This window comes from Nesoenas mayeri, assembly GCF_963082525.1.
Source record: "Nesoenas mayeri genome assembly, chromosome: 25".
In the NCBI taxonomy this organism is placed as follows: Eukaryota; Metazoa; Chordata; class Aves; order Columbiformes; family Columbidae; genus Nesoenas; species Nesoenas mayeri.
The window spans coordinates 2896536-2914021 of NC_137549.1; the positions used below are offsets into that span (position 1 = coordinate 2896536).

General features: G+C 45.8%; 1 protein-coding gene across 6 annotated transcripts in view; it reads left to right on the forward strand.

The window, feature by feature from the left end:
* Positions 1–17486, forward strand: part of KDM4B (lysine demethylase 4B) — an 81537-nt gene that overhangs the window by 23997 nt on the left and 40054 nt on the right. For all 6 annotated transcript variants that reach the window (XM_080359274.1, XM_080359275.1, XM_080359276.1 and 3 more), the window contains exons 6-8: positions 7533–7582; positions 9690–9793; positions 15241–15378. In XM_080359274.1, the coding sequence (XP_080215400.1) occupies positions 7533–7582; positions 9690–9793; positions 15241–15378 (292 nt within the window). The remainder of the gene's footprint in view (positions 1–7532; positions 7583–9689; positions 9794–15240; positions 15379–17486) is intronic.

Genomic DNA, 17486 nt, shown 5'->3' on the forward strand with positions numbered 1-17486 from the left:
GTGGTGTGAGTGCTGCGCAACTGTTAACTAGTTAATGTTCTAAGTAGTATATATGAGTTTCTACCCGCTTCATTTCCAGCTGGCCAATCAACATGACAAAGCGGCTCAAGTAGAAGAAACAAAGGAAACTTTACAAACCGTGTCACTGATCTGTATCAAATCTTAACTATAACACTTCCAGCTTGGCTGACAAGAGCGTAGGCACGGCTTCAAAGTGTGGGACCTGTGGTTTGAAACAGTGCAGCTGGGTGGATGAGGAGCATTAAACCTTTCCTAACCAACAGGTACCTTTCGTTACTGTTGAGCAGGTTTCTCTTGTTCTGCTGTAGGCAATAATGTGTATTTACCCCAGAGCAGCGGGCAGGAGGGTTCGTGTCCATAGGCCCAGTGCTGGAGCAGCTCCCACCGGCCCCTTGGTGCACGATCCCAACATCTGCGATCTCCCGTCACCTTTTTTCTCCGTTCTTGAGCTGCATTGAGTTTGGTTCATTTAGAACGTAAGGTCTTTGAAGGGTAATCATCACTTTTTCTTTGTATTCCTACAGTATCCACTACAAAAAGCAACCAGTAATTAATAACCTGATTGCCAGTTTTGGGAAATGAATCTGATGCGAGCAGATTCTTCAAAACAAATAATGGAGAATGGCAAGGGGATGAATATTGTAGTCATTCATCTCTGTTGAATTGTATACTAATTATCTTCTTGGCCAAACTGAATGAATAAATGATTTCATAATGTTTTTCCCCAAACACCTTTTATTAGTAAAATAGCTCCTTCTCCCTGCTCATCCACCACATGCAGGAGCAGCCTATGGGTTTATTGTGTGTGTGTGCAAGGAGAGTCACTCCAATGTGATTTGTGCTTTGTGGCTGTGGATCTCACAGCGCTGCTGCTTTGAGAGTCTTTCCAAGACCAGATGGTCATTCGTATTAAACTCTCTGGTTTAAAATAGTATTTAAAAATTACATTTGAGCACTGGAAAAATCTCCTTTTTGTATTCATTGAGTTTTGGGGCAGTGAAACAATGTGAAAGTCGCCAGTTGTTTCATTGGTGCAAATCTTGTAGTGATGAGTTCAGGTGTTCTGCAAATCCATATTGCTTTAAAATTATAATTATAAAAAGCTGCTGCCTAACTTCACTTTTTGAAGCTAATGCCTGTTTAATACTATTTTTTGGCTATGGCAGCTTTAGGGGTTCAAGAGTCCCTTACCAGTGTGTGGTTGGCACAAGGTGCGTTTGACTCTTATCTTCCTATGGAGAATCTGTAAGAACTGGACCCCAGCTCCAGAGTGACCTGAGATATTCTGCCCATTGTGACTGGAAAACAAACTGAGAGTTTGGAACTACATGAACTTTAATTTCTTAAGGGAAGGAGGAAGTTTCTTATCTTGCTTTACTGTTCTGTTAGCAGCAAAATCGCTCGGTACTTCTCCAGATTGTGCTTGGGAACGGGGTTGATAATTAGGCAGCGATGTGCATGGAAAAGAGATTTTATTGAGTGAAATAAGGGCTGAAAATGTTGGCTGTTCCCCTTCCTGAGCAGGTTTGCTCCTGATTTTCCTGCTGTGCTGTTCCCAGAGGACTTCTGGGCTTGTATCAGTGGGGCATCACTCTAGAGCTGATGAAGGCTGGGAGGCCTCCCATACTCCTGGGTGAAATGGGTGTGCTCAGCTCGCTCTCTGAAACGCCTGCACACCAATGCGTGCAGCACGGGGAATAAGCAGGAGGAGTTAGAAACCTCTGTTAGGGCAGGAGATGATGATCTGGTGACAATGACGGAGACACGGTGGGACAGCACACATGGCTGGAATGTGGTCATGGATGGCTGTGTCCTTTTCAGGGAGGACAGGCCAGCCAGGCGTGCTGGTGGAGTTGCTCTTTACGTGAGAGAGCAACTACAATGCATTGAGTATTGTCCAGGCACGGATGAGGAGCGAGTTGAGAGTCTGTGGGTGAAAGTGAAGGGGCAGACTGGCAAGGGTGAAACTGTTGTAAGCGTTTATTATAGGCCACTAGATCAGAATGAGCATGAGCCAGCACTGGGCCCTTGTGGCCAGGAAGCCAATGGGACCTGGGGTGGGTTAGAAGGGGGTGGTCAGTAGGTCAGAGAGGTTCTCCTGCCCCTCTGCTCTGCCCTGGGGAGACCACACCTGGAATCTTGTGTCCAGTTGTGGCCCCTCAGTTCCAGCAGGACAGGGAACTGCTGCAGAGAGTCCAGCGCAGCCACCAAGATGCTGCAGGGAGTGGAGCATCTCCCGTGTGAGGAAAGGCTGAGGGAGCTGGGGCTCTGGAGCTGGACAAGAGGACACTGAGGGGGGACTCATTCCTGGGGATCAATATGGAAAGGGGCAGTGTCAGGAGGATGGAGCCAGGCTCTGCTGGTGACAACCAGTGACAGGACAAGGGGCAATGGGTTCAAACTGGAACACAGGAGGTTCCACTTAAAGATGAGAAGAAACTTCTTCCCAGTGAGGGTGTCAGAGCCTGGCCCAGGCTGCCCAGGGGGGTTGTGGAGTCTCCTTCTGTGCAGACATTCCAACCCGCCTGGACACCTTCCTGTGTAACCTCATCTGGGTGTTCCTGCTCCATGGGGGGATTGCACTGGATGAGCTTTCCAGGTCCCTTCAACCCCTGACGTTCTGGGATGTGAGCAGCTCTCTGCACAGCTCCTTTTCCTCCAGGCTTTAGCAGCCAGGTTGATGTGGTGTGTTTGGGTGACTCTAATCTTGTTCTGTCATTACCTATTTACTCCTTATTACGGCTTTTTGAGCAGCTACTCCCCAGCCTCTGTGTTTATCTCTCTCCCTATGTGTATTTCAATAAAAAATGTCGTTATTTGAAATCATTGACGCTGGTGCTTAAAGATACTGAATTCCGTCATCTATTGTCCTGTAAAATGATCCATTAAAGATAAAACTGCAGACACTCAATAGAGGTTCTTTCCTAGGAACAAGGAGCTCTGATCTGTCTGCAATCTTATCTTCAGAGCGTGTATTTGCATTTTGGTTGTAAAGGAGCCAACACAGAAGGGGACAGATGAGGGAGGCCCAAGATTTTCCTTTCCAAACCGTGATATTGGGAGGGGGAGCTGGATACAGCAAATTGACTGCGGGGTAACCTCAGATACTGATGAAGAAGACAAGAAAGGGAGATGATTTCTGTCTTCTAACAAGAGAGGAATGAAGGGCTGTTAAACATGGAGGAAAATAAAGGTGAGGAAAAGAGAGCTGACCACAAAAGGGGGGAAGATGACGGCGCTATCGACGATGGAGCAATTCATTCTTCTTGTTGAAATGTACTTTTTTTACCATACAGGCTGCAAAACAGCTTAAAAATAGTGGGGAAAAATGGCGCTTGTTGCTCTGAGCTTTACTTTGAGATGTAGCATTATAAGTGTTTTACCTCGTAGAAAAATTAGGCCTTAGGAGCAGAATATGAACTTTGCAAATCAGGGGCTGCCCTGTATGTAGTGGAGCTTCTTAGTGGTTCCGTTGGGTCATATTCTCAAGAGACGTGGGGGTTTCTTTGGAGGCTTTGCTGCCGTCACGGAGGCTAAAGATGGTGAAGGTCAGGGTTCAGATGATGTGTTTCTGGACACGCTTTGCCTTACAGAGATTGAAATAATAGCTTTTTATTCCGCCTGTCATGATGGAGAGCGCGTTGGCATTTGAATCGTCAAAGGGTCAGTATTCTTGGCACAACTAAATCTGCCTCAAAGACAGATCACTAACCCCCAGCTCCACACATGGTCTCGGGCATTTGAAACGTGCTGTTCTCTTTGGTTTCTGTTCCTTATTTTGGTAATTATAGCGTGTTGAAGTGCGTGGGGCCCATTTGGCCAGACCTTGTGCAGACACTGTGAAATTGGCTTCTTTACCTTCTCCTGGGAATGGGGCTGAAGTGACATTTTGAAGCTTTGTGGTTGAAGCTCCTCCTGCTCACGGTACCTGAGCTCCAGTAGTGAGCTGGGTGCATGAAGCTGAGTAATTTAATCACTGCTTAATTGCTGTGCTGATGCAAGGAGAGCCTGACGTGGGGAGGCATGTGGTGGAATTGTCAAGAACACAAGGTACGTGTGACAACAAGAGCTTTGTGGGGAGGTTGAACTAAGGGACAGGATAGAACCATAGGATCGTTTTGGCTGGAAAAGATCCTCGAGATCATCAAGTCCAACCATTAACCTGGCGCTAAACTGAAGAGCATCTGATGCTGAAACGGTCGCTGCCGAAGTGAATTCCGTGTTATGTCGTCTTGTAATGGCTCCTAAACTGGTCCTTGTATCTCGGGATGGTCTGTCTGTTCTTTTAAACTGACACACTCATTTAATTCTTAACTCGCAAGACATTTGCTTATTTATTTTCATTGTTCCTGATAATAATTCTAAGCCATTAGAGGGGAAAATTGTATTCAAAAATGCTGTTTCACACTTTATTTGTTTGATGATTTAGAGCGATAGAAAATAGCACATTTGCTGGCTTTTATAGTCTGATAATTATCCACATCCATCAAATCATTCCAAGGGAATAAACAAAACACCAAGAAAATTACACTATTAATGACATCCTTTATGGCAAATAGGAATGATCTTTCTTTTGTGTTAAGGATATAAAGGGGACTGTCCAGTTAAACTCGTGTTAACAACAGCAAACTACCACCGAAGGGAAATGATTATCTACCGTATCAGTAGCTGTGGGATAAGAACCTTCTGGAGCCGTGACCCTGATGTCTGGTCATTACGATCAGAATCAGTTTTGCAGGATGCTCGAGAACTCAGAAAATTACACAAGAATAGAGACGAGAAATCCTGGAATGAGGTTTCGCGAAACAAGTTTGAAAAGCTTTCAGCTAGAACAGTGAGTTCCGTGTTTGTAGAAGTGATGCTTCAACCATTTCGGGGGCCTGCTCTTGTTTTCATAGAAGACGGTAATTTAAAAGGATCAGTATATTACTTTCAGATAGTTGACTGCAGGGTAAGATGACATTTGAGACATAGAGCTCTAGTGGTTTTTATCTTGAGCTTGTTTTTTACCTCCGTTCTCTAAATCTTGTGTTTCCTGGCAAAGCAACAAGATGTTATTCATACTGTAGTCCCGCAAAGTGCTGAGCAGCAGGTTTTTGGGTTCAATTTGGCCTTTTGTCTTGGTCAACCGCTGCAAGGCCGACCCTGGGAGTACAGACTTGAGGCATCAGTCTCTTGCTTGGTTTGCAGGCCCAGTTTCTTGGAAGTTTTCTATGCCATAAACCAGCTTCCGTGCTCAATAACAGTTCTGCTTTGATTGCAGTGATTTCTAATCTTCCTGTGTCGCCCCCGTCGTTATTCTAGCTTGTAATCAATCATTTGATGGCTAGATTGAGCTGGCTCAATCCGGGCAATACTTTGCAGGAGTTTCTGTTTCTCTTACTGGTTTTAAATAGCAGCCTAAGCTCCATATTGCCCATCTTTATGTAAATCAGTCACATTAGTGAGTGTAACTTACAGCAGAATTTGACCTACTTCTAATTCTCTTCTGCAGTTAATTCTATGAATTCGTAAGAATGAATGTATAAGGATGTATAGGCTCTGCTTCCTAAAGCCTGGCCCAAACAAAGCAGTTGATCTCTACCATTGGAGCCAGCCGTTCCCAGGAGACTGTTCTGCTATAGGGTGTTCTGCTTTGTGTATTATTCCATATAGTTCTTTTTTATAAGCTGGCAATTCCTCCTCTCTTGCTGGTTTTATCCAGGCAAGTCCTTTCTGTGCGTCTCTCCCTGGACCGTTCTCTAAAGCTCCGCTCGGCTTTTGCGGTCTGCACTTCCAGATAACACAATAACCATGTTCCGACGTATTAAACTTTTAACATCCTCAAGATTCAATTAATCTTATCTTTACAACTCCCAATTACAGGCACTAATTAAGTGAAGGTTGCATTGTAGACTGGGGATATTACATTAATCATCGGCAGCCTTGTAGCCATAAATGAGTTCTTTCCCAATCCTTCAGCGTTTTTCCCAGAAGGAATGGAATGTCTCATTTCCCTGTTTTAAGGGACATTAATCCCACAAAGGAGCTTTGGATCGGGATTAGTTTTATCACATTTATGTAAGTGATGAATGGTCTTTGTAAAATTAAAGCTACTGGCTTTGTCCCGGACAAATGAAATTGAATTGTTTGATAATTATGCAATTTAAGGCACTGTCAAACTTTGGTCAGAGGATGTTGGGAGCCCTTTGCTGTATTTATTATTTTACAAGATTAGGTGCCATCAGTTTAAATCGGCTTAATGTCTAAATCTTGAAACATCCTATGTTTGATTTCTGTCCTTTGTTATCCTTTCTAACCTGCCAGACCACAACCGGTGAATTTCAGTTGTGTACAAAAGCAACACGAGATGTGGCTTTGATTTATTTCTCCTTACACTGTAGAGACACCTGGACAGGCTGGAGAGCTGGGCAGGGAAAAATGTAATGAAATTTAACAAGGGTGAGTGTAGAGTCTTGAATCTGGGCAGGAACAACCCCAGGTTCAGTGTAAGTTGGGGAATGACCTATTAGAGAGCAGCGTAGGGGAAAGGGACCTGGGGGTCCTGGGGACAGCAGGGTGACCATGAGCCAGCACTGGGCCCTTGTGGCCAGGAAGCCAATGGGACCTAGGGTGGGTTAGAAGGGGGTGGTCAGTAGGTCAGAGAGGTTCTCCTGCCCCTCTGCTCTGCCCTGGGGAGACCACACCTGGAATCTTGTGTCCAGTTGTGGCCCCTCAGTTCCAGCAGGACAGGGAACTGCTGCAGAGAGTCCAGCGCAGCCACCAAGATGCTGCAGGGAGTGGAGCATCTCCCGTGTGAGGAAAGGCTGAGGGAGCTGGGGCTCTGGAGCTGGACAAGAGGACACTGAGGGGGGACTCATTCCTGGGGATCAATATGGAAAGGGGGAGTGTCAGGAGGATGGAGCCAGGCTCTGCGGGAGACAACCAGTGACAGGACAAGGGGCAATGGGTGCAAACTGGAACAGAAGAGGTTCCACTTAAATTTGAGAAGCAACTTGTTGGGGGTGAGGGTGGCAGAGCCTGGCCCAGGCTGCCCAGGGGGGTTGTGGAGTCTCCTTCTGTGCAGACATTCCAACCCGCCTGGACACCTTCCTGTGTAACCTCATCTGGGTGTTCCTGCTCCATGGGGGGATTGCACTGGATGAGCTTTCCAGGGCCCTTCAACCCCTGACATTCTGGGATTCTGTGAAATTCTTTTGCTCTCTTTTTTTACCCCTTTAACTTTCTGCATCATCACTTTGTTGATTTGTGAAGTCCTGTTTAAAAAAAATTGCAGGAAAATAATACACATCATACAACATGTCTAAGGACATTTATTAAACTACTGGCTATCTTCCATGTGTTATAATTACATGTTACCAATACCTTCCAGACTTGGAAACTTTGGAATGTATTTCCAGATGTTCATCGCAAGCATGGTGTGCTAAAAGTCATTACCGCACTTGTTTCTAGCATTTTTCTTTCATATTATAGTGTGATTTTTCTTATACGTTATGTTCCCTGTCTCGCAGGTACGCGATCCCTCCAGAGCACGGCAAGCGGCTGGAGCGCCTGGCGAAAGGTGAGTCCTATGGGAATTCTGCCCATTTCCAGCTGGTCACAGTGGAAACTTCAGAGGAGAGATCTGACTGCAGATATATAGATTTTTAAATTCATTGTGTTTGGTTTTTATTGCTATTTTCATTCACTTGCAAACATTCTAAGCGCCGCCCAGCTAAAAAAAGAATAATTAACTCAAAATCTACGTGTTGCATCTTCTCTGAGGATTTTAATGATTTAAATGTGGTGCTGGAAGCAGGCAGGAGAATCTGGAGGACTCTTCTGATGCAAAAGAAAGACACATTTGGATACTGGTTTTCCAAAAAGTCGACAAATTCGTGGTCATGGCGTTTCTTGCTGATAGTCTGGTGTCCTATTAACTGGTTTGTATGTGAATAAGGAAGGAGAGGATGTTGAATTGAGCAACTGGTTGTGTAGGATCAATGTAGAATAAATGGTATAAATGTCCGAGGGCACCGTAGTGTTGTGTTCTGTGCACTGAGAGCCATGATCCCTACATACAAATAACATTGAAAATTGCTGCTCAGAAATGTTGCATTTCAAAGCTACAGTTGAGTTGGGTCATTTCCCAGGTACCACACCAAGGTCTGATAGATGTAATACCAAGTTTCTTGCTGTTTGCACCTTATTTTTTACTGCTTATCCATTTTTGAGACACATCGAGGTTGACAGTACATCAACCACAAGCAAATGATCGATGATCTTGTCTTTATTGTAGTTTCCTGTTGCTTGGTACCTTTTGGAAGTTGGGATGAGTGATGCTTTGGGACTCGGGCATCCTGTCTGGTGCGTCAGCGCTCTATAGGATGATGACGTTTACTGTGGAGAAACGAGCATGCAATTAATATGGCAAATGAATAGCTGAGCTGTAAATGGGCTCACTGGGAGAGCTGTGGAGCCCTGGGAGAGAATGTTAATGTGTTGCCATGTTATTGGTGCTAATCACTTAAAATGTGCTTCTTTATTAGTAGCTTTAATGAGAGCCACTTAAACTGTGCATTAAAAAGAGGGACTGCGGAGAGGGACGACAGACTGGGTAGCTGACAGTCATCATTTTAATTGAAATGCTTTTAGTACAAAAATATATGGAAACCTGGAATCCAGTAATCCTTTCCACTTTCTGCAACCCCTTCCATTATGTCTCATCAATTAGTTTTGTTTCCTGAGCCTGGCTTATTTATTTTCTTAAGTGGTGATCTTTTGAAATCCCTATAAACACATAATTTGCCATTGACTCCCCCACTTGGAGAGGAACCCTTGGGCTTGAACAAAATGATGTTGTGTCGGTTGAGCCGAGATTTCGGGGCGCGATGTGCTGACATCACAGGCTTTGTTTAGTTTTTACCCCCCATTTTAGTATTTTTAATTAGTTGTGATTTGCTTTAACAGCTCAGCGTGAATCTTGTAGAACTGAACTCTTGATGGTATTGAGCTGCAGGGTCAGATCACAGCGTCCCCACCAGACTTGTTGGTGACCACAGTGGATGTGTGTCCCTCCTTCCTCTGCCTTCTCATGGATATGGGGTTTATTCCATTATTTTGACTAAATATTAACATCTACATGCTTATTATTTTTTCTTTAGTGGGTGGTATGTAGAGCAGATCACTCTGGAATCTTAGGAGTTGTATTTCTTTCCCAGGAATAATACAGGTGCCTGTCAGAGAAGGTATAAAAAGGACCTTGCAGTGTTGGGAGCAGACGGTGGATGCTCGTGGCTCTTCCCTTGTCCATGCTCAGAAAAGCAGTGGCTCAGTGTTTAGGGTTTTAGCCCAAACCTGAGATAGACAGGTTCTATTTCTTAATTTGCCAGGGTTTCTCTGAGGTTTGGAACAATTATTCTCAGATATAGAAGACTTAGATGCTAACTCTCAACTGGAATGGAATTCAGGCGTACGTGCCTCAACATCTAAGTTTTTGTGACAAAATTTATGTGGTATTTTAAGCGGTGAGGGATGTGCTAATTACTGCCATCCTCGGTTTTATGCCCGTTGTTTTGATCTATATGAAGTATCGAGGCAGGTTTTCATTTTGGCGGCTTGTCGCTGCTTAAATAACGACTGGATATAATGTGCCTATAGTGACATTCCTCTTCTTAATGTCCCTGCAGGGTTTTTTCCAGGAAGCTCTCAGGGCTGCGATGCTTTTCTCCGCCACAAGATGACCCTCATTTCGCCCTCCATCCTGAAGAAGTACGGCATTCCTTTCGACCGGGTACGTGCGAGGGATGCGCTGGAGATGCTGGTGAATTGTGGGGTGCACAGAGCACACCCCTCTTTTATGGCAACGATTAATTGCAGGCCGCTGGGGAGCAATTTTGCCTCATTTCTAAATGCTTTATTATGCTAAATGTATCCTATCGGTTTAAAGCAGGTGGCTGCTTGCAAATAAGGATTTGTGGTTTGGAAAAGCGCTGTCTGAAGTGCTTCTCTCCACAAAACCTTTCACTAGAGCTAACTTTGTCACTTCAGGAGCCTCTCTAGGTAGAGATGCTGGGAGGAGTGGTGACACTGGAAGCTGTGCTGCCATCACAGACCTGGACAGGCTGAGAGCTGGGCAGGGAAAATGTAATGAAATAGAACAAGGGCAAGTGTAGAGTCTTGAATCTGGGCAGGAACAACCCCAGGTTCAGTGTAAGTTAGTCCACTGGAAGGGAGCTTTCCAGGTCCCTTCCAACCCCTGACATTCTGGGATTCTGTATTAAACTTAAATGTCTCTCATGTTCTAATCCATGAAATTTGTAAAGTGAAAATCTTTATGGACAAATCCAGATCCCACAATTAGATATTTTCATTATTATTTTCAACCACATGTAGCAGGCAGCTGGGTTTTCACACTTGGGAATTAGATTCCAGAGATGAAACTACAAGAAAAACGGTTTGCTGCTCTCTGTGAACAATTTAATATCAGCCACGGTGTGCAAACCAGGCCAAGTCTAACCCGCGATGTTGAACCGTAAGCACCACGATGCTTCACCAAGTGTCCCCTGCACTGACAGCAAACTCATCTGACAAGCCGGCTGATCACACCGCACGTTCCATTCATCACAGCCTTCCACTAGGAAAAATGAAACAGCCTCTGGAGCAGCAAATTGAATGAATTCATAGCTCTGATGCTATAAGAGCCAAGATCTTTTTACTTCCATCGCAAAGAATCACCAGGTTCATCAAACAGGTGCTACATGCGGTCTCAGGTGGACTAACTCTAACAAAACCATGCTTAAAATATCAGAGCTCGAGAGTTCTTATGTAAAAAACGCTGGCCATAATATGTACAGATGATGATGCGAAGGGATGGGGAAGAATGAAGTCACCAAGAATTCTCCGGCACTTCCCACTGAGCTGAGTGTCCCGGTCCCTCTACCTCAATCCCTTTCCCCACACCGGACGGCAGCAGCAGTTGTTCGACTGATTCTGCACAGATACTAAATCCGTGGTAAGCATGCTTGGCTGAGAAGATTTACTTCTTACTAGAAGACTTTAAGAATAAGCACATTAAAACGATCATACAAAATAAACACGGCACCTCATTTCAAATAAGAGGGACTTAAGAGATTCGTGGATCCCTCCTGGCTTAGCGCAGAACAAACGCTTACACAACAGACACCAGCACGTCTCGCTCCAGGTTTTGCTTCAGACTGGATCCAGGGGAAACAAAACAATCTGTATTTAAGAATTCCCAATGAGTTATGCTGCCTGTTGATAAGCCACGGCATCTGTAGCACAGTTTGCTTGTCTCACAGAATCCCAGAATGTCAGGGGTTGGAAGGGCCCTGGAAAGCTCATCCAGTGCAATCCCCACATGGAGCAGGAACACCCAGATGAGGTTACACAGGAAGGTGTCCAGGCGGGTTGGAATGTCTGCACAGAAGGAGACTCCACAACCCCCCTGGGCAGCCTGGGCCAGGCTCTGCCACCCTCACCCCCAACAAGTTGCTTCTCATATTATTTAAGTGGAACCTCCCGTGTTCCAGTTTGCACCCATTGCCCCTTGTCCTGTCACTGGTTGTCACCAGCAGAGCCTGGCTCCATCCTCCTGACACTCCCCCTTTCCATCTTGATCCCCAGGAATGAGTCCCCCCTCAGTGTCCTCTTGTCCAGCTCCAGAGCCCCAGCTCCCTCAGCCTTTCCTCACACGGGAGATGCTCCACTCCCTGCAGCATCTTGGTGGCTGCGCTGGACTCTCTGCAGCAGTTCCCTGTCCTGCTGGAGCTGAGGGGCCACAACTGGACACAAGATTGCAGGTGTGGTCTCCCCAGGGCAGAGTAGAGGGGCAGGAAACCTCTCTGACCTACTGACCACCCCCTTCTAACCCACCCCAGGTCCCATTGGCTTCCTGGCCACAAGGGCCCAGTGCTGGCTCATGGTCACCCTGCTGTCCCCAGGACCCCCAGGTCCCTTTCCCCTATGCTGCTCTCTAACAGGTCATTCCCCAACTTACACTGAACCTGGGGTTGTTCCTGCCCAGAATCAAGACTCTACACTTGCCCTTGTTCTATTTCATTACATTTTCCCTGCCCAGCTCTCCAGCCTGTCCAGGTCTCTGATGGCAGCATAGCTTTCAGTGTCAGCCACTCATTAGATGCCCTTCCAAGAAATTACTTTTGATAGATTATAAAAGACAATCTGTATCCTGAGCGTATTCAGAAAAGAGAACAAAATCTGTAGCCAGCTCAAGCTCCTGAAAAATGTCTTATCTTTATTAGTTGACCCAAACTGTAAAGTTCAAAGATTTCTTATGCTTCTTTCTGCTTCAGTATGAGTTGAATGCTGTGTCTTGCTGCTTCTTGTGCTGTTTTCCCTATTAAGTTGTTTTAACTGGTGAGTGATGCAGTAATTGCCTGCACAGAGGCTGAAATGTGTGCACTGCTTGTCCAAAGCAGCAGCCAAAAATAAGGATGTCGAATGCCCCTCTTGGTGTGCAGTAGCTGTTTTAAGTGCGTTTTGCCACCCGATCGTCCTGCAGAACAGGAGAGAATAGGAATGGGGGTTAATTTCTCCCATTTTGTTCTGGGTCGGCTGGGGTTGGGAGCGGAGGGAATTCTCACAGGGCTTCAGATAGTGCGTGTTGGAGGTGGGAATATCTCTCTTAGAGTAACACGTTGTTGTGTGTTCACTTTCCCATCTGTCTGAGGGAAGTGGCAGCGATGAGGAATTATACAGTGAGTCATTTCTGATCAATGACCAAGGAAGAGTTTCTAAAAAGGGAGTAGAAGAAAACTTTCCACCCGAGCTTACCAAGTGAGCGTTACCGGGCTGTGCGGTGATAGAGGTGACATACGCAGTGGTTTAAATATGGGAGTTTCTAATTTATTGCCTGGTAAAAGTCTTTACGTGCTTAGCTGGGCGTCCCCTATGAATCTTTTGATTTGTGACACGAAGGTTTTTTGCAGATTGATGGCGCCTCTTTCCTCCTGAGCATATGTAGGAATCTTAATGCTGAGAGTCTGATTTTTATCTCCCTATTTTTGTAGAAAAACAGGAGAGACCAGTGTACACATAGAGGACAATATTACTGCCAAACCCAAACTTTCCTTTTGAAAAGAAAGGGGGATTATTAACATGTTACTTCAATACAATTCCTAATCCTGATTTAGGGAGTGAGGGCGGTGGTTTTTATGATAGATGCCTTATGGTGTTCACTGGAAAGATGTTTTTAAATGGAAAAAGGGGGAGGAGATCTCTTCAGCCTGAGCCAGATCTGAACGGCTCCTGTTCTGAAATAGCCACTTTTGAAAGGGAACCGCAGTTATTCAGAAACGGGGAACATGAGCCATTTGGTTCAGCAACAGAGAGAGCATCCCTTCATCTGAATTCAATGGAGCCAATAGGCACGCATTTATAAATCTCTGTAATGGTATTTACCTCTGGAAAAAAAGAAACAGATCAATATGGGGCTTTTTAATAATTAAAAATGTGTATTTCTGTAATCTCCTATTGATTTCTCCATTTATTCCTCAAGAGCTTGCAGAAGTCAGTAAATTTCGGGCTTTCTCCGTGAGTGGCAGTTTGCGCTGGCTCTACCTCAATAGTTATTACTTTTCTGCATGGCCTATCCATCATCTTGAGTGCTTTCTAATTTATTGTAGGGATAATGTTGACAGCAGTGCCATGGAGGACATACACTGTGGGCTCCAAATGAAGACACCAAGATGTAGATTTCCTGACAGAAACATAATCTTTCCGTCTTTTGAAGTTGGCAATCTACCGCTCGCCTCTGATTTATGGGGAGAGCTGGTGGTGCTGGTGCAGGCCGGACCGGAGCGCCTCCGATCCAGAAATCCTACAGAAGCTTCTTGTGTTACCCTAGAATTTAATTCTAATTTTAAAAATTTCTGCTGCCCTCGTGATCTGTGTTCTACCAATTCAAGTCCTTTTTTCCCCCGTTACAGGGTGTGCACAGAGTGGCTGCAGAGCAGTCAGGCAGAAAGGGACCTGGGGGGACTAATGGACAGGAAGCTCAACATGAGCCAACAGTGTGCCCAGGTGGCCAAGAAGGCCAATGGTGTCCTGTCCTGTATCCAAAAGAACGTGGTCAGCAGGACAAGGGCAGTGACCCTTCCCCTGTGCTCTGCATTGGGGAGGCCACACCTGGAGTATTGTGGTCAGTTCTGGGCCCCTCAGCTCAGGAAAGAGATTGAAGTGCTGGAGGGTCCAGAGAAGAGCAACAAGACTGGGGAAGGGACTGGAACACAAGCCCTATGGGGAGAGGCTGAGGGAGCTGGGCTTGTTTAGTCTGGAGAAGAGGAGGCTCAGAGCTGAGCTCAGCACTCTCCAGAACTACCTGAAGGGCAGTTCTGGCCAGGTGGGGATTGGGCTCTTCTCCCAGGCATCAGCAATAGGACAAGGGGCCATGGGCTTCAACTCTGCCAGGGGAAATTGAGGCTGGAGATGAGAAAGCAATTCTGTGCAGAGAGTGGTCAGGCATTGGAATGGCTGCCCAGGGAGGTGCTGGACTCACCGGCCCTGGAGGTTTTGAACCTGAGATTGGCCATGGCACTTAGTGCCATGATCTAGTCAATGGGCTGGAGTTGGACCAAGGCTTGGACTGGATGGTCTCTGAGGGCTTTTCCAACCCAGTCCATTCTGGGATTCTGTGAAAAAGAGGATTTTCTACAAGCATCACAAGTTGCTTGGCCTCTGATTACAACTGTAATCTGTAGAGTTTATACTGCAGTAGACAAATGGCTGTCATTTTTAGGGTGAACAGATGCCAATAAGACTGATAAATACAAGTGGGGAAATACAGCAGGTACTTCAGCAGGACCCTGCAGTGCATGTTAGGAGGGAAATCCAGTTTTCTGGCTCTGCCGTGGCAGTGGTTGTGCAGATTTGAACCTTACGGGAGCTGAACTGGTCACAGTTTTGAGATTTATTGATCTCAAAGCTGCAGCCTGAGACTCTTTTTGTAACTGGAGCCTGCGAGTCTAAGTGTTCAGATCTTGTGACCCCTTCCATCCATTGTACTGTCTTCTTAACAGAAATACTTCCAGATTTCTGCAGTTAACAAGAAGTCGTTCTGGTTTTAGCAACAGGTTGGCAGTGGCTGTTCTGCCTCTGGTTGAAAGACATTTATCCAGTGAATTTGGTTTCTATAGGTCTTTGTGGTCAAGCTGCAACATTGACTGATCTGTGGGGTGTTTCTTCCTTGTTGTTTCCCAGATCACCCAGGAGGCTGGAGAGTTCATGATTACATTTCCCTACGGTTACCACGCTGGCTTCAACCACGGCTTCAACTGTGCCGAATCCACCAACTTCGCCACTTTGCGATGGATCGACTACGGAAAAATGGCAACACAGGTAGGTGTCGACTCCTGAAACGCAAAAGGAATAACATGGGGGATTTACCCTTAAGAACAAAACGGAAAGCGCCTTTTTCTGACAATATACTCTTTCATTGCACCCTGGTTTTATACCCGTCGATAATTCGTGTCATTTTGAGGGCATAGGAGCGACTTTCTCAAATGCTGGATGTTGTATACGCCTTATGAAGATGTTATTCTGAGGACTAGTAAGTTGGGCTTAGTTTTCTGATATATCTAAACTGCATTTCACAGTGAATAAGGTGACTGACATACCAATACAATTCATTAGGTACGCATTGAAGGCGAAGGGATAAGCTGGAAATACTTTTAAGCTTTAATAAGATTTTAGCATAGGATCGGTGAATTTTAAAATTAGGGTTCAGTCCCACACAATCTTTGGGGAAAGGGGAAATTATTCCAGTGGGGGTAGCAGTTTAAAATTGCTTTAGATATCCCTTTCTAGAAAGCAGCCTTGGCTTTCACTCCAGAATAACATGTATAATATCTCCTTCCCTTCTTTTTCTTCTGTCAGCTCAGCTTGACTTTGTACCTTCTGTAATGCATCCTCATTCTTTGTTCTGGGCAAAACCAATTCCGTTCGAAACAAACTGCGAGTGCATCTGTGTCTCAATCTGTGGGACAAGGTGGCGATGTCCATTTTCCCTTTACAAAGGTTTCTATTATATAGTAAAAAGTGGATGATCACTGAATGGCTTTGGGATCCCGGCGTCCTGTTTAACCCTCCACCTTCTTGCTGTGATGCCTTTGGCCATTTCTGAGCCATTTCTGCACAGAACTGTGTTTGGTAGCGATCAATGTTGTGTGTAAATCAGCCCCCCATGCTGTTTCTTCCTGTTTTTCCTTTTTAATAAGTGAACATCATTAACCCTACTGGAAAAGGAAGGTGGTTGGCACCCGGCAGGAGCTTTTTTCCTGCTTTTTCCCCCCTTTTTGGTGCTCTCTATCCTCCGTCAGCAACCGCAGGCAGTTGGTTACCCAACGGCACAAGAACTGCTGTCTGAGGAGCTCATCCCATGGGAAACAAACTCAGCCCATCAGGTTCACAAAAGGTCCTCTTCCTCCTCGCTCTTCCTCCTCGCTCTTCCTCCTCGCTCTTCCTCCTCGCTCTTCCTCCTCCCTCTTCCTCCTCCCTCTTCCTCCTCCCTCTTCCTCCTCCCTCTTCCTCCTCCCTCTTCCTCCTCCCTCTTCCTCCTCCCTCTTCCTCCTCCCTCTTCCTCCTCCCTCTTCCTCCTCCCTCTTCCTCCTCCCTCTTCCTCCTCCCTCTTCCTCCTCCCTGCCAGTGGGGTAGCACCTCTCAACTGCTCTAATGGTACCTGAAATGGTTCTCCTAACGGAACAACCTTCATGCTGCAGAGTTGTGTGTTTGTCCTCCCTGTGCATGGAGGGAACCCCACGTTGGTGTTTGTAACCTCTTCGTATTCCCATCAAGACCAGCCCAGAAGTGGAGGCTCCAGGGCTGGCTGGAGCACCAGTCGTACGTGGGAGTTTGTTCTGGAGTTAAATGGGTGGTCAGAAAAACCCAGAACCATAGAGACCTCAGATCAGCGTCAAGTGTCTTGTACTCCAAAATCACCAAGCAAATTTGGTTGGAATATTTTAAAAATGGTGTTTGTCTGCTGTGACCTCGTGTGCCAGGTTTATCTGTAGCAAACGGTCATGGTATTACACCCCAGAAAATGGGGTTTATCGTGGTGATTCTGACAGACCCTTAACCGCAGCAGCTCCAGCAGGCCCCGCTTTAATATTAAAAGCAATTTTGGGTTCAGCCATGTGTTCCCAAACAAGTGACATTTGGGAAGTGCAGTTTTAGATTGAGCTCCATGCCTACATTGTTAAGCAGCGTAGCGTGAAATTACTGAACAAGCAGCATGGAGAGCTCGGAGCAAATCTGGGGAGAGCAAGTTGAAGTGTGGAAGGAGACGCCCAATTTATTTCCATTGCACTCGCTGACACTTGTCTGTTGAGAGATTTCCATTTAATGGCGCCGTAACCACGGGCTGCACACGCGTTAATTAACCCTTTGATACCTTCCAGATGAGGTATGGATGCTGTTACACTCTAAGGGCAGAAGGTTTGTTTAAA